Source organism: Pimephales promelas, chromosome 23 (genome assembly GCF_988280905.1).
Source record: "Pimephales promelas chromosome 23, fPimPro1.hap1.1, whole genome shotgun sequence".
Lineage (NCBI taxonomy): Eukaryota > Metazoa > Chordata > Actinopteri > Cypriniformes > Leuciscidae > Pimephales > Pimephales promelas.
The window spans coordinates 29,090,186-29,113,752 of NC_142791.1; the positions used below are offsets into that span (position 1 = coordinate 29,090,186).

General features: G+C 40.2%; 3 protein-coding genes across 4 annotated transcripts; all 3 read left to right on the forward strand.

Moving 5' to 3' along the window:
• Positions 1-1,087: 1,087 nt before the first annotated feature.
• Positions 1,088-13,630, forward strand: nhlrc3 (NHL repeat containing 3). 2 transcript variants are annotated; one of them, XM_089126350.1, is made up of 8 exons: positions 1,088-1,249; positions 1,597-1,752; positions 2,943-3,093; positions 5,544-5,744; positions 10,670-10,761; positions 10,936-11,048; positions 12,096-12,375; positions 13,189-13,630. In XM_089126350.1, the coding sequence occupies exons 1-7, from the start codon at positions 1,160-1,162 to the stop codon at positions 12,334-12,336; spliced, it is 1,044 nt and encodes a 347-aa protein (XP_088982476.1). In that variant the 5' UTR covers positions 1,088-1,159; the 3' UTR covers positions 12,337-12,375; positions 13,189-13,630. The 2 variants fall into 2 exon arrangements, with proteins under 2 accessions (XP_088982476.1, XP_088982475.1); XM_089126349.1 differs by having other exon boundaries at positions 12,096-13,630.
• On the forward strand, positions 7,209-9,428 carry LOC148969488 (uncharacterized). The gene has a single exon (XM_089126352.1). It carries the CDS (start codon positions 7,973-7,975, stop codon positions 8,843-8,845), a length of 873 nt encoding a protein of 290 aa, XP_088982478.1. The 5' UTR covers positions 7,209-7,972; the 3' UTR covers positions 8,846-9,428.
• Positions 13,631-17,727: 4,097 nt separating the features above from the next.
• Positions 17,728-19,738, forward strand: LOC148969489 (uncharacterized). Its single transcript, XM_089126351.1, has one exon. The coding sequence runs from the start codon at positions 17,839-17,841 to the stop codon at positions 18,811-18,813; it is 975 nt and encodes a 324-aa protein (XP_088982477.1). The 5' UTR covers positions 17,728-17,838; the 3' UTR covers positions 18,814-19,738.
• Positions 19,739-23,567: the final 3,829 nt, after the last annotated feature.

Sequence of the window (23,567 nt, forward strand, 5' to 3'; positions counted from 1 at the left end):
TTTTCTATGGTAATAGTTCAGTACCGTGATTTTACTGTATAATACTATACGGTTTAACTGTAGAAATATGATATTATATTGTATATATTGTCATACTGATATAAACAAAGTTTAAATAATACGTTTTTATTATATTTAATAAGTTTTAACTTAAGACAAAATTCTGATCATGCCGAGACGGGTTTATTTAACCCTTTTTTTTTCATTAAACTCTTTAAAAAATATATTTTAATTAAAAACTTTATTTAAAAAGCACTGTTTTATCCAGCCAGAGTAAAATCGTTAAAGAGAGATTATAAATAAACGGAGTGAACTGTACTGGACTGTGTGTGTAAAAACACACAAACACATGCATGTTTACTTACACATACACACACATTCTCTCTCTCTCTCTCTCTCTCTCTCTCTCTCTCTCTCTCTCTCTCTCTCTCTCTCTCTCTCTCTCTCTCTCTCTCTCTCACACACACACACACACACACACACACACACACACATCTGATCGCACAAACCTTCACTTATCCTAAATGCCATAACAGTGAATGAACTCTACAGTCAGAGGATCGGCTCTCTTCTCTCCAGACACTGGAACCGTCTGTGTATTCTTTATATTATACCTTCATCATCATGAAACTGAAAGGCCATTTCGATTTTTCATAATATATATTATCCACAACAGCCCAAACAAACAGAGAGCGTTTTATTTCCTCATTAGTTTGATGTCTCATATTTTGGCGTATTAAACCTATAAAGCTTCTGAATCACAAGTGATATGCAAATTTATAATTGCATTGTGTTTTAAAACTGCAGAGCTTTAATCGTAAAATGGAGCATTTTAATAATATCTTACTGAGACATTATTGGCAAATATTGATATTTAAATGCATTTAATGTATCTCTACTGTTATGAAGACCTCATTGATTTACAAGCATCAGAGTCTCATAAATATCAGAATTATTTTGCTCAGTGTGAGTGAATAATGATTTGTAATGATCTGTAATATCAATATTATTTACAGTAAGTGTTTTTCGATCGCATGTGACGTCACCGCGCCACTGTCAATGTCAGCCAATGAGCTTAGAGGAGTTGTCATGTGATCATAACAGGAAGTGCGGCGCCGCTGGACTCAAGCTCGAGATGAACGATTCATTTTAATCTCTAATGAGAAGGCGTAATTACTGCTGTTTAATTGCTGTTGCTATGGCGTTATTCCTCTTCCTCATGTTCATGTGTGGCGCCATCAGCTCTCGCGTGAGTTTGATTGATTAGTGTTCAGTGTCACCGGAGATTAAATATGAAACTATGCCAACGTTACGTGTTATTTCAAAGTATACTTTAATGTATGGTATTACAATTATATATTTCTAATTTGTTTGCAAGTGGAATAAACTAACGCTAATGAATACAATAAGGATACTATACTGTAATATTATTCATATATTACTGTGGTGGGATTGTTTAGTACTACTTGTCCGGTTATATCACAGTATAAAAATGCATCAATTTGTATCGTGGATAGTGACAATATGTATTGTTTATAATTCACCTAAAATAAAATTTTTGTGAGGAAAAATTCAAGTTTCTGTTTTTTTTTCTAGACGAGCGTCGCGTCGCGATCTCACGCGGGTTTCCGTGTTTCCGGGCGCGCGCTTTATAAACTGGACATTTCGTGGCCCAGAAACCCCGAGCTGTTCAGCGGTCAGGTGTTCGCAGTGGCTGTCAATCACCTGAGGGGGCGTGTCTATGTGGCGCAGGTGAGGAGCACACACTCATGAACGAATTATGAGATACGATTTAAGTGAGGTGAGATACAATTATTTTACTATCGTTATTTTCGATTTCATTTTTATATTTTCCACTGTTTCAATGATATATGATCAACACAGAGCATATATTATTGATCGGTGTTGTATTATTTTCATGTTATCACTGTGAAGCTGCTTTGAAAAGCGCCAGATAAATAAATGTGACTTGTTATTTCGCGTTAGTTTTTGTACTAATATTTTGTTTTTGGAAATATCTATATTTTTTATTATTCATTTTGTACATTTTAATTAATTCTATATATTTTGATTAACTTTTATTCTGGTTCTATTTTGAAAATGGGAACTGTTGCCTTGGCATCTAGCTGAAATAAAATAAGGGGTAAATCATATTCACGTGTGAAGTGCTGAGGACTCTCTAGTCAATCATTTCCAAATAAAGTTGAATTTTCGCAATTAGATGATTATAATAGGGTCATCTCAATATGTGGCTTGACCAGGGGTCCCTGAAAGCCTGTAAGTCCTCAAGGCATGCACAAAAAAGTAAATCTGACATATGACTCTAAACAAGAAGGCACACTTTTACAGAGATCTGGCAAATATAACATTTAAAGGTGAAAAATGTCATATTCCTATGATAAATTGACTGAAATTGCCATTATGACCAGCCGATGGCAGCAGGGGACCACTCATTGGCTCGTTCTGCTCACTAATATAGTTCTTTTCACAGGTTTTGCTTTTGGTTTTATATTCATTAAGAGCTTTGTGAGACCACTGAACCTGAAATAAAGCAAATAATGTTGGAGTTATCAACTCTAACCCTGCTCTGAAACTCTGAGTTTGTCCAGCTAGCTTTGTGCAGCAGGCCACCGGATTAAGCAGTTTCTCATCTATCGTTAATTACAATCTATATCTATATCTAAAATGTGAAAATGTGTCTTGCTTTAGTAGAGATGACTGGTGGAAAACCAAAAACTGAGAGTGAGGCAGTGAGTGTTCCTCTGCTGGTTATAGAAGCACACGTGTCCTTCTACTCTCTTCATATATAGACATTATAATATCACTAGTAGTTTTGACAGCTCATTATGATTCATGTCAAACCTAAAAATGGTGTTTTAAATCATTTAGTTCAAATATCTGTATATATAACAAAGTGTGTGTGTGTGTGTGTGTGCTCTCAGAGAGGCGAGAACATCCCGAAGGTGCTGGTGTTCAGCACGGATGGAGAGTTCCTGCAGGCCTGGAACAGCAGCACACTGGAGATGCCTCACGGGATGTTCCTGGCCAACGCCTCGGCCGACCCGTCCCTGTGGATCACGGATGTGGGGAACGGTGGGTTTTGGGACCCTCACTAAAAGTGTACATGTGCCTGGAAGAACAGAATCCCCTTTATAACCCCAGTCAGAGGAAAGGCCCGTACACACCGGGGCGAATATCAGCGCGTGTTATTCGTCAGTGTTTTTCAACGCGTTTTTTGTGTTCACACCCAAGAGATTTTCACTGACGGTGAGCCGAGTGAACATGCAAATTCATTCCCTGACATTAGATGGCGCCAATTTGCTCTGCAATACCACTCCTTATCAGTTTTCTTTTATCAAGATGCTTGTAGTCCCTGTCGGCGGCGTTTGTCATATAGTTCTTTATGTTCTAGCACCCACGAGACCGGCAGCTCTACATTCATCTTGCCTTGCATCTTCCTTGTCTTAATTCTTCCTGGCTGTGTAGACGGTGACGCTACTGGGCAAGACCGTTTTGTGTTTGAGGGCCCCCAAGTTGTGTTTTACTGTAACTTCAGAAGCTCCAAACACGTGAGCAAAAGCGCCAATCTCATTGGTCGGATAGTTTTTGACGCGACATTTCAAACTAAAAAATGTGTCGTTTTATGTGTCGGTGTGAACACTCACATTGGCGCCCATTGTTTCGTCACGAGTCGTTAAAGGGTTAGTTCACCCAAAAATGAAAATTCTGTCAGTATTTACTCACCCTCATGTTGTTCCAACCCCGTAAGACCTTCGTTCATCTTCGCAACACAAATTAAGATATTTAAGATATTAAGATCGCTCCTGCATACTAGTCCATAGGCTTCTTGAGGGAATGACTCGAAAAGTCATTAAAGACATCGTTAAAATAGTCCAAGTGACTACAGGGGCTCAATCTTAAGTTTATCAAACCACGAGAACACTTTTTGTGTGCAAAAAACAAACAAAAATAACGACTTTATTTCAACTATTCACTTCCTTCTCCATGGGCCTGTAGTCAGTTAGCGTAATGTGATTGTGTAAAGCTACGTCACACGTAGGCTCACTATTGGCCGACGCTGGTCATGTGTGTGATGCGTGTGACGTACAATAACAGAAGCTTACGCTATTAAACTAGTAACCTGACTCGCGCAGAGGGAGAAATAAACCAATAGTTGAAATAAAGTCGTTATTTTTGTTTGTTTTTGCGCACAAAAGTGTTCTCGTCGTTTGATAAAGTTAAGATTGAGCCGCTGTAGTCACTTGGACTATTTTAACGATGTCTTTAATGACTTTTCGAGGACAGCAAGAGTCATTCCCTCAAGAAGCCTATGGACTGTATGCAGGAGCGATCTTAATATCTTAAATATCTTAATTTGTGTTTTCCGAAGATGAACGAAGGTCTTACGGGGTTGGAACAACATGAGGGTGAGTAAATACTGACAGAATTTTCATTTTTGGCTGAACTAACCCTTTAAACGTCGGCGAATAACGCGCAAAATTCGTCCGGTGTGAGCAGGCCTGAAGACTGTGCACATGCGCCTTCTCCCTGAAATAACCATATTCAGGTGAAACTCCAAAAATGTGTTATAATTAAAGTTATAATTTTGATGATTATGTATTATAGCTAATGAAAACCCAAATTCAAAATCTCAGAAAATGAGAATATTACATGAAATCAATAAAAAAGGATTTTGAAATGCAGAAATGTCGGCCCTTTGAAAAGTATGATCATATATATACATATACTAAATATAGTAGTTTCACCTTTTAATTTGAATCACTGAAATGCATGAACTTTTGCACGATATTCTAATTTTTCGAGTTTCACCTGTGACAACGCCTCGTTTTACTATATCCTGATCCGCAAATCAAAGTGATTCCATGTTTAACGGTACGAGACATTAGGAAAATATGAGATATGGATGTGCATTACATTACATTGCTAAAAATCATTTAGTAGCCAATCTGTATCAAGAAGCAGAACATTCGACCCAATTTAATAATAAAATTACTGTCAAAACTTTTAAAACAAAACGGCAGTAAAACACAGCCGCTCACGGACGACTGCGGTCACATATAATAAAACTAACACACACACACACGTCTAGGGCTCCAGGCCTAGTCCTGTCTCTCCCTCCACTGCCGTTGCTCCTCCGCGAGAGATTCGTGCGCTCATCATCGATCGCGACGCCGGCCTCGTCCTGCTCGCCACACTGTTCCTGACTCGTGTTAATAAATATTAATATTCATAAAAAAATGAACAGTGTAAAATACATTTCAAAGAAAGTTTTTCTCAATCTTTTCCACTGGCCAAATAGAAATTTTAATTGCTTTTTATTTTTAATGAAGACAGAAAGGCCTTATTGATCATAATTCCTCAGCTCAGGAGTTAACACAGCAGAAGTGTTTTTAAAAGCAGCGCATTCACCACTAATATTACTATGTATTCAAATATAAATGTATGAAGCGCAGTATAGGTGAAGCTGACTTGACTTGTGGTGTGTGTGTGAGTGAGTAAAGCTGACTGGCTCCTGTGTGCAGGGCCGTTCGGACACACGGTGAAGCAGTATTCCCCGGACGGGAAGCTCCTGCGTGTTCTGGGATCCCCCGGGAAAGCCGGATCGTCCCTCAGTCCGCTGCAGTTCGACCAGCCGGCCGAGATCTTCATCCACAGCTCCGGAGAAATCTACATCGTGGACGGAGACGGTGGCGTGAACAACCGGCTGATCAAACTCTCTCCAGGTGTGTGTGTGTGTGTGTGTGTCCAGGCGATCCTCCTTCGTCGTAGATGCCATTTTTCTTATGATGTAACGAGTACATCAGGATTTATGGGACGTGTTCCCGGTTCACACATCATCAGTGTGAAAGTTACTGGTGTTTTTATGTGAATTATGCATATGCATGATTAGTAAATGAGATGTGTGTGTTTGAGTAAATGTTTGTTATATATTGTTGTTTAATAAACTTGTTTAAAACAAAAATAACTATTCACGTGAACAAAATCCTCAGTTGCACAGATCCAGTTTATCACAAAATATTGGACAGTATAAATGCTGACGAGGTTACGTCAATATCCTGTTTCTGTGGAGGATTCTGGGAAAGTTTTCTGTATTGAAGTATCTTATAAAACACAAATTTCTAATCTCTGCATTAGGGTTGTGTTTGAATAAACTATGAGTGTAGATTCATGCGGCACAGTGTGTTTTTCTACACCTTGAACACATTGGACTTTAGAGAGAAGTCAACAAATACGCCTCACCATCTTCCAGAGCTCTGATTGGCTGCTGTCGTCCTGGTCAAATGTGAGAGAGATATGAAGGTAAAAGAGCAGCTAAACTCGAGAGTAGATGTGATTCTGAGAACTTGTACAATAAATATTACAATAACATCTACACTCACAGGTCTGATGTGAAATCTGTACAACGCAAATCTGAAGTCGAACGTTGAGATTTGCACTGGCAAGCCGCACACAACAGTCACACGTGTATAAATTGCCTTTTACAGAAACACAATGACAGAGACAAACTCGAAATATATTTGCACTAACTCTTACATTCACATACGCTGCAGTACAAGCTCAATTGGGCACTTCTCAAATCTGTCACTGCAATTTCTAATTTCGCACCTTGGCTTTCGCTACTCTTTTCGTGATATAATAGATGCAAAACGAAACGTACTTGGTTACCTTATGTAACCTCGGTTCTCTCTAGAAGAGTGAGCGAGTATTGCGCAAGTTGCTTACGCTACGGGTACCCGAGAAATGAAGCCAAAAAATGATCCTTAATGTTGTGTTTATTGTCAACGCAGTGCAGCAGCTAGCAGACCTAGACTGCTCATTGGCTGCCCTGCGGCTATTGCAGCAGCCTACCACCACGCCCTCTACGCGTCACAGCCCGCCAGAATGGGTGTGGCATAGCGTATAAAAGAGAGGCTCGACGGCTGTCTCCCTGGTTTTCATCGACTGAAGCGAAAGTCTCTCGTGGCGTACGCTATACTCGTTCCCTCTTCAGCCTGAAACGCAGCTCTGATTTGTCTGCAGCCGGAAGCCTGTGCTCAATGGCCTCCTGTTTCCGATCGCGGCTCCAGAAACTGAACCGGAGGTGTGGGCGCGGCGCGCATGCCCTCGACGCTTGAATACGGCGGCTCGCTGACAGCGCTGGCTGGCTGTTTCATATGTGACGTCCCGATTGCTTTGAACGGGTAACGTTTTGTGCCTGGGGTGAAGTGTTTGTATGTTAGTAAGTGTGAGCGGGTATGTAACTTATATGATATGAGGCTGTTTTGACCGTGTGACAGAGCGGGCAGAGAGTTGGCGTGGGCACATAGTTGTGGGCACATTTCCTACATCTAACACTCCAGCGCCATTTGCCAGCTTCATGAGAGAAAGAGACACGTTGGGTGTGCACTTGTGTGTAGGGGTGAACACTGAGATGTGGGCACATTTTCTACACTTATGACAGCAACGGCCTGAGCCAGATATTATACTCTCGCCAAAATTAACTATTCACATGAAAAAATCCTCAGTTGCACAGATCCAGTTAAAAAAGAATCCTGTTTATCACACGATATTACACAGTATAAATGCTGACGTGGGTGAAGTCAATGTCCTGATCATGTTTTTGGCTTGTCCTGTTTCTGAGGAGGATTCTGGGAAAGTTTTCTTTATTGAAGTATCTTATAAAACACTTAGGAACAATCTCTAATCTCTGCATTAGGGTTGTGTTTGAATAAACTATGAGTGTAGATTCATGCGGCACAGTGTGTTTTTCTGGACATTGAACACATTGGACTTTAGAGAGAAGTCAACAAATACGCCTCACCATCTTCCAGAGCTCTGATTGGCTGCTGGAGGTGGTTATAAGTGAGGGAGCTGCTGGGTTAGATCTCAGTATTCTGGTTATAGTGGTCCGTCTGCTGGTCGAGGGACATCCGAACTCTGTGTGAGCGATCACAGATCGAGAGGAACAATCATGGGCGGCTCATACTCACAGGAGGAGATTCAGGCGGCTGCTCTTCAGATGTATAGATACCATGTACAGAATGATGATCTACAAGTCTTACCAGATATAGGCATAGATGAGTCTCTGCTGAAGTATTCTGGTTCCGACTCTAACGCGGCGCTGCAGGCCTTCTCTACTGAGATGCTGAACTCGGTGCCGGGTTACATCAACAGTCTGGGATCTGCCCTTGGTGGTCTGAACTCAGTCCCGAATGCTGTCGGTCTTGGAGCTCTGGTGATTTCCATGATCATAGAGATCGCCGTCAAGAGCGGCACTCAGACAACTGACGATGACCCGTACAGCCTGTTACGACGAGTGTTTGGGGAAGAGAAAGCTTCGGGTGTCCGAGACAAAATGTCAGAGTATCTGAAACGCCATCGCATGTACATGAACAATGACCAACGATTACGGGAGGAGATACGGAGACTGGACCATCAGCTGAGCGACCATCTCACCATCCTCAGGAACTCCCTTCTGCAGGACGGACAGATGAGCAGCCGCGGGTTCAAGATCTGGGTCAACGGAGCCGCCTTCCATGTGCAGATGCTGATCCACGAGGCCCGGCTGGAGATCCAGGCTGGAAAACCCGAATCAGACTGTGTTCATGTAATCAAAGCTGCAATCAATGAGTATTCACAGCACTTGGATACTTTGCTGAAGGAACACAAAACCCACAGGATGAAAGACCTTGGAGAAGTTTGGACGGCTTTTTTTAATGTTGTTTACTCAAATTATGAACCGATCACCGGTTTAAAGAGTTATTTTTTAAATGTCAACAACAATCTCAACTCTCGAATCCATGAGCGTGGTTCATTCACTGTGCCGGTCATGTCTGCAGGCTAGTGTAGATATATGGTGTTGAGAAGGGATCGGATTGGTGATGTGTAGATCATATGTAGAGGTGTACTCTTCGATGCACCGGGCCTGGGTTTCACTCTGACCTTTGACCCTTTGCTGCATGTCACCCCCCCCCCCCCCCATGTCTTCATCTGTCCTGTCAATAAAGGCCTAAAAATGGCCAAAATAATCTTTAAAAAATAATAATAATCTTTTAATTTGACATTAAATAACTTCAAGTAAAATAAAGTGTTGATAAAACTTCCAGTGTAATAGTTTAACATATTTACTCTCATCTTGTGATCTACATGTGTGTGTTATCTGTGTTTTGTTACACGTTTAAGACATTAGATAATCTGCTGCTTTGAATGTCTAGCATCTGAAATATTTTAGTTCTATTTCTGGTTTAAAAATCCTTCAAATTGCATCTGCTCCTCTTCCTCGTTGAAGACTTCTGCATCTTTGAACAAGTAAATGTTGTTCATTATAATAGTGTAAGTGCTGAACACGTCTCCTACATCACTGTAAAGTTTGTTCTTAACGATTACTTTTGTGATGTTCTCTTTAACAATAAAGGATCATGAGTGTCGTTGTTCCACGTGTGTATTTTAACTTAAAGTGTTGCTTATATACTATACAGCTTCTGCTGTGCCATTCATGTCTTTCTTTCAGGGTTTGAAATGTACTTTTTCGACCACCAGCCAAATGATTAGTAAATGTTAAAATTTCTCCAGCCACTCAATACATTACCATTGTTTTTACAGCTGCTGAGTGAAGCAAATCTACGAGCTACTTGCACGTTTGACCAGCATTTGGCTAGATGGTGCTAATTTTGAACCCCGTTTTCTTTGCCTTAGAGCGCTTTGAATAGTCTGTGTGCTTAAAAGGTGCTTAAGAACAGGGGAAACAGAACCCCAGCTCAGGTGTAACCAATGGCTTACTGATCTTATCCATGGTAACATCATATTTTGTGTGTGATATTCCAAAGCATTTGAGTTTTTTAACAAGTACATGCGGTCACTAGGCTAACAGCGCATGCGCTGAAAAACAAACAAACTCTTATTTGCTATTATCCGAGCCGATCTACTCCGCGTTTGTGGAACGTGTTCACCCAACAGACCTCAGCAGACATATAAATACAAGTAGTCCGCAGCTGTTCGTGTACGCATCCAAACTGGAGTATAATTAGCCATCACCTTCCGTTAGCATTGCGTTGACTCCCATTCAAGGGTTAGTTCACCCAAAAATGAAAATTCTGTCAGTATTTACTCACCCTCATGTTGTTCCCAACCTCTATGTGTTTATTTGTTCTGCTGAACACAAAGGAAGATATCTGGAAGAATGTTTTAATCAAACAGATCTCAATCCCCATTGACTACCATAGTAGGAAAAAATACCTAAATACTGACAGAATTTTCATTAACCCTTTCATTTTGGCTTCACTTTGACAGTGAATAACTTTACATCTGAAGCGTTTAAAGACTCCATTTGTCCATTGTTTATTTCTAAAGAAACATCACAATGCATAAAAAGCTCCATTACCTTGTATCTCATGTAATGTAATGGCTCCGTAGCAGACTTTTTTGTATAAAAATAGGCTAACGATTGTGTCATGACCATGGAAGGTTCTGTCGCATAGAAGAGCAATTACCGTATAGTTAGGATAAGCTTGCAGGATATCGGGGGGACGTGGAGGCATACAGTCAAGGGAGAAGCCCTAGAGAGTCCCTGAAAGCATCGGAACAAAATGTTTTGGCTGTCGGGCTCGAGTGGAACCCTCTAGACTCTAGAGTGATAGTCTTGTGTTGGTAATATAGACGTGTGTGTCAGATCTGCAGGTTCTCTGGATGCACGGAGAGAGAGGTCCAGGACTGGCTCAGTTCTACATCCCTCACAGTGTGGCGGTCGACAGCTATCAGAGGGTGTGTGTTCATGTGTGTGTTCATGATGTGTGTTTTCATGTGTGTGTTCCTGTTTCACCGGGAACTTTAGTTCATGTTCTTGCTGAAAACATTTTGCAAATCTTTGTATTGCAATCAAAAGATTTCCGGTCTCTCCATCAGTCTTCAGATCTAAGGGTGTGTGTGTGTGTTCAGGTGTGGGTCGCCGACCGGGGGAACAAGCGTATCCAGGTGTTTAACTCGGTGACGGGCGACTGGCTCGGCTCGTGGGGAAGCTGCTTTAAAGACGACGCGCCGTACTCAGTCAGGTGACACACATCATCAATCAATAAATAATAAAAAATAAGTTAAATAATTACTCTGCAAGGTACTGCAGAATGGGGACAGAGTAAAATAAATAAATAAAAACATTAAACTAATATTTTAATAAATACATTTAAAGTTTATTTAAATAAAAAAGAACTATAGATTTTATAGATTAATAATTAGATTAATATAGATTAGATCAGTAATTAAATGATACAGATGTGTTTGGAATAAATAATAATTATAAACGTTACATTAAAATAAAGTATATAATAAAAAATTTGTTCAAAAATAAATAATTATTTAAAAAACTACATGAAAATAAAACTGTAAACAAAAAAATGTTATAAATAAATAAATCTAAAATAATTTATAATAATAGTAAACAACAAAATGTTACTTTAAACATTAAAATAAACATAAAAAGTCATTAAATAAATAGATTCAAATAAAATAGTAAACAACAAAAATGTTGAAAATAAATAAAGAATAGTTTAAAATATTAAAGGGGGGGATAACTGTTTTTTTTTTCTTTGCATGATTGTGTTTATGGGGTGCAATATTTAAAATCAAAAAAGTGAAATCGCAGTCAACCCCCCTTTAAGATTTAAACAAATATTTATTGTTTATTATTTATTTTAATCTAATTTAAATATTTAAACATTGTTTAATTGTTATTTTAAACTGTTTTGTTTACTTATTTTAAATTACATGACAAAATTAGATTAAGATAAGTGAAAAAAAAGTTAAAAATGTTTCAATAAAAAGATTAAGTTAATAAAACTACATAAAAATAAATAAACAATAAAAAATATAATTTACATGATGCATTTAACAGCACTGTACAATAGTGTGTAATAACTATGTAATACATATTTTCCAAATAATACTTACAATAAACAATTTAAAGTCTTTATTGATGATAATATACAATTGTGGTTGAACTGTAGGACGACGGTATTTGTGCTTCTGTGGATGTAAAGCACTGACGAGCCGTGATCTGCACTTCTGAATGCGTACTGTAGATGTTGTGTGTTTACGACCCGCAGATTCACTCCTGACCAGAAGTACATAGTGGTGGCCCAGTTAAACACCAATCAGATCACTCTGCTGGAGGCTCCGCCCATCGGCATCATCGGCCAGTGTCAGGTGATCAGCACCATTGAGCTGGCTGAAGATGTGAAGCCACACCTGGTGGACCTGGACCTGAAGAGTTCTGACCTGTACGTGGCCGAGATCGGAGCCGCTCAGGCCCAGAAGTTCGTCCCGCTGAGCGCCGCCGGCGTTTAGAGGCTTCGCTGATTATAACTGACGCCTGTCAATCAAACCGTGAGCGACTTACCTGACCAATCTTTCATTTACAATCACAATACAATCTACAGAAGCTTGTTTCCAACACAGAATAACAAAATAAAAAAAGGGAATTGTGAGTTTTTATCTCGCAATTCTGACTTTTCGTAGTTACGAGATTTTCTCACAATTCAGACTTTATTTCTCGCAATTCTAACTTTTCGTAATTACAAGTTTTTCTTGCAATTCTGACTTTCTTCATAGTTATGAGTTTATATCTAACTGACTTCATTTTTTGTAAAGTTTAGTTCACAATTCCGTTTTTTTTATTACGATTATTTCTCGCAATTCTAACTTTTCATAATTACGAGATTTTTTCAAAATTCAGACATTATTTCTTGCAATTCTAACCTTTCGTTATTACGAGTTTTTCTCGCAATTCTGACTGTATTTCTCTCAATTCTAACTTTTCGTAATTGAGAGCTTTTCTCGCAATTCTGACTTTTTTGTAGTTATGAGATTATATCTAAACTGACTTAATTTTTGTAGTTTAGTTCACAATTCAGATTTTTTTGTAATTACGAGATTTTCTCACAATTCAGACATTATTTCTCGCAATTCGAACTTTTTGTAATTGCGAGTTTTTCTCATAATTCTGACTATTTCTCGCAGGTTTGAGTTTTTCTAATTAATCTTTTGTAAAGTTGAGTTCACAAATCTGTCTTTTTTCTCAAAAGTGTGAGAGTAAAAGTCACGGTTACCTTTTTTTTTTTACTCTGTGGCAGAAACAAGTTTATAATCGAATATAAGTCTGAGGTCTTAATTCAAATCAGAAATATAATATGATTCCAGGTGATTCTCATAGAGGAATAAAGGGAGTGTTGGTGATCTGGAAGAATTATGCACATCTGTGGAAACACACTTGTTTTGTATTTGTTATTGTGCTTATGGTGTACGTGTTATAATCTTCATGTGATTGTATATGATAATTTAAGCTTTGTGTGTGTTTTTGTCATCTCACCTGTGTTTACATGTCACTGTTTTTGACATTTTAAAGAGATCTAAGAATTGTATCCATGTCCTCTGATGATGATATTTTGATGCTTCTTGAACTCGTTGTGATTTAGTTCTCAGGTTTGTGATCATCTGTGTTTCTGAAACATATGAAAAGGTTCTGTTTAAATTCAATACATTGGGCTGGTGGAGTATAATTTGTGCTGATGTGTAATAATATTCGCATCGAACCGTATGTGTATTTACTGTAAATAAAGACATTGTTCTTTGTAACTGGGAATTTTATTGGCACTCACATCACCCAAAACCAAACAATAATACATATTTACACATATTTTCCAGTAAATATTATATGAAAAAATACAACAATACAATAACGCGCGTGCTAGTGCACATGAACGCGCGTCTCCAGCGCACAAAACAATGTTAACAATGGCGGCGCGCATCTTCTGATTGCTGCCCAACTCCTGCTGATGTGTATTTTGTGGTGACTGCATTTAATAAAATTCAGAAATGGAGAGTGCGCCGCTAGAAACCTGAACCCACACTCGTGCGAGATACCGCGTGTACTCGCCCTTTTACAAGAGCTTTTGGGCAAGGGTCGCACCCCCTCCACGTTTAAAGTATATGTGGTGGCCATCACGCGGACGGCCGGACAAACACTGGGGAGAAACGGCCTGGTCCGCCGCTTCCTTGAAGGGGTGAAGAGGCTAAACCCTGCGCGTCACCCGCTGTGCCTATCTGGACCTCTCCACGGTCCTGGAAGCACTGAAGGCCGCCCCGAATGAGCCACTGAAGTCCCTCTCGCTCAAAACCGCTCTTTCACTGGCGCTCGCCCCCGTTAAAAGAGTGGGCGCTGTCTTAGAGCGCGTCCTGTCTCGAGTTTGGACCTAACGGCTGTTCTTAAGCCTGGACATGGGTAGCGGCATTTTCAGAACTTAATAGATCCGTTACCTACGAGATGCCAAGCCTTCATCCCCGTTATAATGACAGCATCCAACTGGATATCCCGTGGTAATGATAACTGACCCCAAGTGGCCCATAGGTCGTGGGGTCAAACTCCTTCCATCTCCTACCAGAGATGATTGTGTACAAACCGTTGAAATTCAAGTACGGGATAAAATGTACACACGAGGCCGTCTTATCCCACTTCCCGGACTGGCAGATACAGAAAATCATTCCATTCTGTTCTAGAAAATTAAGAAAAGTCCCAGATCCTGTCAGATATGTGTGGGGGTTTTTTTGTTTTCGTTTGATTGAGTAAGTCAGTCTTTGCTATACAAGAAGACAATTCTCTGATCCAGAGTGATAAAGTTGGACAAGTACTTTTCCAGTGTATGGCAATCAGGTTTTCGCTTGCAATAAACACAGATTTCTAAGCTTCTGTTCATGTATTTTCAAGGATAAGGCAGGTGGAGTGGACCAAGAATACAGATTTTGGGGCAAACGGGATTTCTTTAGCAATACGCCTCATTCACGGCAGCGCCATCTTTGGTTTTTAATGAGAACGAAAGCGAGGCTGTGAGGGATAGACATGCATCTCTTCAATGGGCTGTACTGTTATTTAATGTGTTTTCGGATTGTTCTGCTCATGAAACACTGGAAAAATATCTTTCTAAGAAATGTCAGTTGACAAAAAACTCCCGACAATGTAAGCTGTGGAAACTTGTAAGTAATCTAGCCGCTTTATTCAGCTTTTTACAGCGGATGCCATTGGAAACACGGTAAGTCTATCCCTCACAGCCTCACTTTCATACCTGTCATGGCGCTGCTCTGAATAAGGTCTATACTTTCAGATCAGCCTTTCTCAAACTTTTTTCAGTCAGGGCACCTTTCAGAAGTGCATAAAATCTCAAGGCACCCCAGTGTAAAATATAATTAAAAAAAAAAAACACTGCATAACCCAAATGTAAATGTCTTGTTTAGTTAGACTGAACAGAGCATAATATGAACTGTAAATAACAATAATAATAAAAACTGTATAGTACCTTTAAAAACAAAGGTTAGCAAGGTAATTTACAAAATAATTAATCAGAGACACAAATGCCATAAAACCGTAAGAGGTGGACCGCCCAATAACAAATCCAGACCAGGAGAACTCAAATGAAGTGCAGGATGCAGTTAAAATAAAATAAAAAGGGGAAGACATTAATATATATACATACAACGCAATAAGAAAAAGATGCATGTTAAAAAATGCACCAGAGATAAGCAGGAATGTTTTTCCATATAGGGAATATGTTTGTTTTTTATCCGTGCCATGCACATGCACATGCACACACACACACACACACACACACGCACACACCCACACACACATACACATACACACAAACAATAATCCACAACGAGAGAGGGAGAACGATCTACATGCGTGCATGCAGCGCGTATACGCGCTTACACAAGCCGGGGGTGGGGGTGACCACAATCGAGACGTGAGCCTGGTGCGACCCACACAGCCGCCCTATCCTAGCAGGGTTGGATGAGAGGTGGTCAGGTGTCTTTTAAGTTTGCGGAATCATCCCTTGGTTTGATAGTATATTAGACACAACGGGAGAGGGCATGTTGCATCCCCAGTACCGAAGAAGTAGGCTGAGGCTCCATTTCACAGAAAAACTGTCCGGTTCTTGGGGGGATTTTCTTTTCAAAAAAAAAAAAAAAGATCCACAATGCTGTAACTAAAGTGACCTAAATTTACGATTATTTTTACGTTTCTGTCAGTCTGAGGTGTTGTTGCTATAACGCGTTGCTATGGATTGCGTCACTTCTGTCAAGTTTCGTGTCTTGCGAGACGGATTTTTATGCTTAATTTTATATATTTATCTAAAATGAATTTACAATTTTATTAATACGTTCATATGTTTAAAAAGAAGAATGTAAACATGTAAATTCAAATATATTTATATATGAAATGTCAGTTGTTTTTTTATTTTTTTTAGCCTACGTAATTTTTTGGCGGCACCCCAGACACAGTCAGGGGGCACCCCAGTGTGCCGCGGCACCCACTTTGAGAAAGGCTGTTTCAGATAATACACCGATCACTTGGAAGTGCTCGCATTGCCAGATGCAATGAAATAATGTTCCTTTACGAGTGTCACGTGTGGGTCTTGTATTGCACATGGGTGTCTTTGTTATGTTGGGCCATGCAGTGCTCTCGTTGTTGTTTGATCCCTCCCCCTCGTTATCTGATTAGTGTTTGAGTTCTTCCACCGGTTCCCTCTTGATTTGTTCCCTTTTTAAGTCTCCTCTTGTTTGCAGTCTTGGTCGGATCGTTCCGTCATTTGTTTTCCGTGTGATGGTCTTCGTGTTCAGAGTCAATGACTAAATTCAGTCATTAAAGTCAAAGTCTGTTAGAATAATAAAAAAAAAACAATGTCAGGTAAATGTATTATTACAATTCTGTAATCAATTCAAAGATAATTAATGCAAACCATCAAATGTTCTAGAACAAAGAAGAATCCTTTACCCGACATGGTTACGTGAGCTGGGGGTCTGAACTCCCAACTCACGGCTCATCTAAGGGCCCCGTCTTTCCGTTGCGTTTCCCTTATATAGCAAGACCTTACCTGATATCTAAATCACCAGGTTACAATGGAAAGTTACTGAATTCAGCCCCCCAGACTCACTGTACTGGGGGCAGACCATTTGAACAAAAGGCCAGACGGTGTTAACTCAAAGACACAGCCTTCTGTGTGCAAGATATTTCTATATTCTTAAAAACCTTATTACCTTTTTTTTTTACTTCTTTGGAAATGAGACATTATTACCAGTCATCTTCATATCATATAATATCATATTCACATTCAAAACATAAATTCTTGTGTGAGCGGTCTCTGCAAGAGTGGCGGTGTTTGTGTGTGAGTTGTTCTCATGTTAATTTGTCCTTTGTCTTCAGAGGACTCTGGTGAGTGTGTGTTTCAGTTTTCCAGTCTCACACAGGCTTCCTGGAAACATGACGCAAGGCTTTTCTCCTGCTCAGACGGCCCGCTATAGACGCTTTTAAGCACACAATGCCCACTGACAGACACATTGTCTGAGCCAGAGAGCGGTTTTGGAGGGGTTTGGGGATTCACATCTCGCCAGGCGACTTAGGCTTTATTCACACCCTCATGAAAGAAAGAAAATCCCATCTTTACCCTCATCTGACCCCAGAATTAATTTTTTTTTTTGTAGATGCAGAATAGATGCGATCCAGGGTGCATTAGGCTGAAAATCAGCTTGCCTTTTCCCGTACTCAACTTGTCTTTTCCCGTACGCAGCCTCAGAATAAGTCCTGTGAATAAATGAACAACACAAAAACATTGTGCTTATATAAGACCCACGCATAACCACTTTCCAGAGCTCTGATTGGCTGCTAGAGTTGCCATCCTGGTTATAAGTGAGGGAGCTGGCTGGGTTAGAGCTCAGTATTCTGGTTATAGTGGTCAGTCTGCTGGTCGAGGGACATCCGAACACTGTGTGAGCAATCACAGATCGAGAGGAACAATCATGCGATGGAGCTATGAGAGGGCTGCTCTTCAGATTTATGAAGACATCTTACAGCATCAACCATGCCTCTTACCAGATGTAGGCATAGATGAGTCTCTGCTGAAGTATTCTGGGCCCGACTCTAACGCTGCGCTGCAGGCCTTCTCTAATGAGATGCTCGACACGGTGCCGGATTACGTCGGCAGTCTGGGATCTGCCCTTGGTGGTCTGAACTCAGTCCCGAATGCTGTCGGTCTTGGAGCTCTGGTGATTTCCATGATCATAGAGATCGCCGTCAAAAGCGGCACTCAGACAACTGATGATGACCCATACAGCCTGTTACGACGAGTGTTTGGGGAAGAGAAAGCTTCGGGTGTCCGAGACACAATGTCAGAGTATCTGAAACGCCATCGCATGTACATGAACAATGACCAACTATTACGGGAGGAGATACGGAGACTGGAACATCAGCTGAGCGACCATCTCACCATCCTCAGGAACTCAATTCTGCAGGACGGACAGATGAGCAGCCGCGGGTTCAAGATCTGGGTCAACGGAGCCGCCTTCCACCTGCAGATGCTGATCCACGAGGCCCGGCTGGAGATCCAGGCTGGAAAACCCGAATCAGACTGTGTTCAGGAGATCGAAGCTGCAATCGATGTGTATTTACGGGACCTGGATCTTATGCTGGAGAAATACATGGTCTACATGGTCATTTCAGATATGTTTGAATATAAAACTGTCTTGAGCATTCCTCACCCCTTATCAAAATGTCATATGAAAAATACTGAAATTCAAGGCTGTATGAGGGATTTTGATTCTGTTGTTCCTAAACCGTGTGCTTTTATTAGAGTTCGGGTGGATTTTATGCTTCTTCTTTACTCAAATTATAAACCGATCACCGGTTTAAAGAGTTATTTCTCAAATGTTCGGAACAATCTCTACTCTCGAATCCGTGAGCGTGGGTCATTCACTGTGCCGCCAGAAAAACGCTAGAGATCTGGTGTTGATGTCATGAAGCCTTCTCTCTCTCTTTCCTTTTTCCATACACACACACACACACACACACACGCTCAGCTGTTCCTCATCATCTCAGCCCTCGCGCTGCGCACACACTTAGTTGTTCCCATTCATGTTTTCCTCTCTCTCTCTCTCTTATCGCAGCTGGTCCCCATAGTAATCAACACCTACACTGATCCTTTCTCAACTGTGCTCGTTTTCCCCTCTAATTTGGTCGGCTACTTCTAGTCGCTGTTTTCTCTGTTTCATTGTCAGTTTAATGTTATACGTGGTCCTACCAGCCGGTAACCTGTGATCTGTGAAGTCCCTTCACTGGGCGTGGGAAGAGTCAGCGCTGTACCAGCTATTGACTGTCTCTGATTTATGTGATGCACTGAAGAGATCTGCGTCTGTCTACGGCAGATTCTCCTCATTTCTAGTTATTGTGAATAAACTCTGTTACTGCTTTTGGGTCCTTCGTTCCAAGCTCTGACGGTTGATCTGCTGCGCTCGTATGTAGAGGCCATTTCCTCTCTCCAACCCTCATGTCTTCAGCTGTCCTGTCAACAAAGACATAAAAATGGCCAAAAATAATCTTTAAAAATCAATAATAATAATCAATTTAACATATAGTAACTTTAAGAAAAAAAACTGTTGATAACTTCCATTGTAATATTTACTCTCATCTTGTGAACGTGGTTACACGTTTAAGACATTAAATAATCTGCTGCTTTGAATGTCTAGCATCTAGCAAAAATTCGTCAAATTGCATCTGCTCCTCTTCCTCGTTGAAGACTTCTGCATCTTTGAACAAGTAAATGTTGTTCATTATAATAGTGTAAGTGCTGAACACGTCTCCTACTTCACTGTAAAGTTTGTTCTTAACGATTGTTTTCTTTAACAATAAAGGAGTGTTGTTCCACGTGTCTGTGTATTTCAACTGAAAGTGTTGCTTATGTATTATACAGCTTCTGCTGTGCCATTAAATTAATTTATTTGTGGAATCTTTGAGGCAACTGCACTCTACCTGTATTTTTGTCTGTTTTTATTTTAATGAATTTTATTCTGATTTTTTTAAATGTCTTTCTTTCAGGGTTTGAAATGTACTTTTTCGACCACCAGCCAAATGATTAGCAAATGGTAAAATATCTCCAGCCACTCAATACATTACCATTGTTTTTACAGCTGCTGAGTGAAGCAAATCTACGAGCTACTTGCACGTTTGACCAGCATTTGGCTTGATGGTGCTAATTTTGAACCCCGTTTTCTTTGCCTTAGAGCGCTTTGAATAGTCTGTGTGCTTAAAAGGTGCTTAACAACAGGGGAAACAGAACCCCAGCTCAGGTGTAACCCATGGCTTACTGATCTTCTCCATGGTAACATCATATTTTCTGTGTGAGCATCTGGAAAGCGTTCCTCCTCTAGGAAGATTCTAAGGCTTACATTAGTACAGGTCCTTCTCAAAAAATTTGCATATTGTGATAGTTAATTATTTTCCATAATGTAATGATAAAAATTAAACTTTCATATATTATTGCACACCAACTGAAATATTTCAGGTGTTTTATTGTTTTAACACTAATGTTTTTGGCATACAGCTCATGAAAACGTCTCAGGTTACTACTGTAAGCTATGTTCCCTGAGAACAGGGAACGAGACAATACGTCGAATGACGCAATGGGGAATGCCTCAGGCGTGACAGGTGTCTGAAATCACAACATGACATCATGACTTTTGCGTAAACATACTCGAAACATACTTGAATCGAAAGTGGCGTATTATCTCTCTATTATCAAGACCTGACAGACCCACAATGTGGGGCTACCTACGAAAAAGGTCTAACGAGACCTAAAACCACCAGTTGTGGGAGATAGCTTGAACAAGGGAAGTGCCTGTCGTAATGTATTGTGACAAAAGACACAAAAATGGAAAAAAAAATAAAATCACACATGCCCTATTTCCTTAATGCACAAAAGAAAGAGTTCTGAATAAAACATTACAACAGCTCAAATGTCATGTGATTTCTCTTCATTGCACAATGAAACGAGTCAGTTCTTTTATGCACACGTTATTCTTGAAAGCCCAACAGGTTTAAATTAGATCTTACAATCAGCATAGTCAAAGAAACATTTCTTGTTGAATAAACTATAAATGTAGATTCATGCGGCACAATGTTTTTCTAAACCTTGAACACATTGGACTTTAGAAAGAAGTCAACAAATACGCCTAACCATCTTCCAGAGCTCTGATTAGCTGTTGTCATATGAGGGATATATGAAGGTAAAAGAGCAGCTAAACTCCAGAGCAGTGTTCAAACTAAGGTCATAGCGCTAGTATATTGTTTTCCTACTGCAGTTTCAATGCTTCTGTTCTCATGTGTAATCGCTTTGGATAAAAGCAGCTGCTAAATGAATAAATGTAATATAAGTGTTTTCTTGGTTTTCTATGGGAGGAAACTGCATAATGTACAAATAAACGCGTTGCGTTTCTGTACACTTTATTGTTATGTTTCCCGAGTTTGGTCATTTAAAACTCAAGTCTTTAAACTTGTTGCATTCATATTCTGTAATTCAGTGTAGTATGCATTATTAGTATGGAGTTTCCTGAGTTTTGGAGTTCATATCATTAATTTATTTTAATATCAGTCTTGCATTAAGCCATGTTAGCGTTTCAGAACGTCCTTGAGGACATTGCCACGTACAATTGAAGTCCCATTTCATTGGCTAGGTGCCAACCAATAAAACATCTCGTTTGAACAACCCCTCCCCCCAGTGGTCAGTCTGCTGGTCAGGGGACATCTAAACTCTGTGTGAGCGATCACAGATCAGGAGAGGAACAATCATGGGCGGCTCATACTCACAAGCAGACTATGAGGCGGCTGCTTTTCAGATTTATAAAGACGTTTTACAGCATGAGCCATGCTTCTTACCAGATATAGGCATAGATGAGTCTCTGCTGAAGTATTCTGGTTCCGACTCTAACGCTGCGCTGCAGGGGTTCTCCAATGACATGCTCGACACGGTGCCGGGTTACGTCGGCAGTCTGGGATCTGTCATCAGTCCACTGACTTCAATCCCGAATGCTGTCGGTCTTGGAGCTCTGGTGATTTCCATGATCATAGAGATCGCCATCAAGAGCGGCACTCAGACGACTGATGATGACACATACAGCCTGTTACGACGAGTGTTTGGGGAAGAGAAAGCTTCGGGTGTCCGAGACAAAATGTCAGAGTATCTGAAACGCCATGAAATCTACATGAAAAATAACCAACTGTTACGGGAGGAGATACGGAGACTGGAACAGCAGCTGAGTGACCATCTCACCATCCTCAGGAACTCCCTTCTGCAGGACGGACAGATGAGCAAACGTGGGTTCAAGATCTGGGTCAACGGAGCCGCCTTCCACGTGCAGATGCTGATCCATGGCGCTCGACTGGATATCCAGGCTGGAAAACCCGAATCAGACTGTGTTTATATAATCGATAATGCAATCAATGTGTATTTACGGGACCTGGATCATTTGCTGGAGAAATACAAGACCTACAAGATCAAATCAGATGTGTTTTCATGTGGTGCTTTATTGTGCCTTAATACAGATAATGTATGTAAAATGTATAATGGTGAAATTGAAGGATGTGCAATTAACGTGCATGTGTTTTCTCCTTACCCGTGTAGTTATGGAAAAGAAGTTATGGGGGCTTTTATGGATGTTGTTTACTCAAATTATGAACCGATCAAAGGTTTAAAGAGTTATTTCTCAAGTATCAAGAATAATCTCAACTCTTTAATTCATGATCGTGGTTCATTCACTGTGCCGTCCGCTGCTGGCTAGCGTATAAGGGATTGGATTGGTGATGTGTAGTTCATATGTGGAGGTGTACTCTTCGATGCACCGGGCCTGGGTTTGAGCCCGACCTTTGACCCTTTGCTGCATGACCCCCCCGCCCCCTCATGTCTTCAGCTGTCCTGTCAATAAAGGCCTAAAAATGGCCAATCTTAAAAAAAAGTGTTGATAAAACTTCCATTGTGATATTTTTTACGTATTTACTCTCATCTTGTGATCTACATGTGTGTGTTATCTGTGTTCTGTCATGATGCTCTCCTGACACACCTGCCTCTTCCTCGTTTAAGACATAAAATACTCTGCTGAAATATTTTAGTCCTGTTTTCGGTTTACAAATCCTTACATAATTGCATCTGCTCCTCTTCCTCGTTGAAGACTTCTGCATCTTTGAACAAGTAAATGTTGTTCATTATAATAGTGTAAGTGCTGAACACGTCTCCTACATCACTGTAAAGTTTGTTCTTCTTAACGATTACTTTTGTGATGTTTTCTTTAACAATAAAGGATCATGAGTGTCATTGTTTCACGTGTCTGGGTATTTTAACTTAAAGTGTTATACAGCTTCTGCTGTGCCATTAAATCAATTTATTTGTGGAATTTTAATTCCTTTTATTGAATTTGGGCCAACTGCAATTTCCCCGTATTTCTGTCTGTTTTTATTTTATATATTTTGTTCTGTTTTAATTTACATTTTTAATGTCTTTCTTTTGTTTAAATTGTCATTTTTTGGGGCTCAGAAAAACGCGCTGTTTTAGTGTGTGCCCTTTAAATGCAAATAAGCTGCTGCTGCCGGCACAGGGGGCGGAGCTTCGGGAGCTCGCGCTTAGTCTCTCAGGACAATTTAATCTCACGGAATGATGATAATATCAGAAACTCTCAGTAACGGTGTTCATTTCCCTAATCACAAT

Coding starts and splice junctions, on each gene's coding strand:
- LOC148969489 (XM_089126351.1), top strand. CDS start 17,839: ATGCGATGGAGCTATGAGAGGGCTGCTCTTCAGATTTATGAAGACATC.
- LOC148969488 (XM_089126352.1), top strand. CDS start 7,973: ATGGGCGGCTCATACTCACAGGAGGAGATTCAGGCGGCTGCTCTTCAG.
- nhlrc3 (XM_089126349.1), top strand. CDS start 1,160: ATGAGAAGGCGTAATTACTGCTGTTTAATTGCTGTTGCTATGGCGTTA. Junction 3,094..5,543: donor GATCACGGATGTGGGGAACG/GTGGGTTTTGGG, acceptor TCCTGTGTGCAG/GGCCGTTCGGACACACGGTG. Junction 10,762..10,935: donor CGGTCGACAGCTATCAGAGG/GTGTGTGTTCAT, acceptor GTGTGTGTTCAG/GTGTGGGTCGCCGACCGGGG.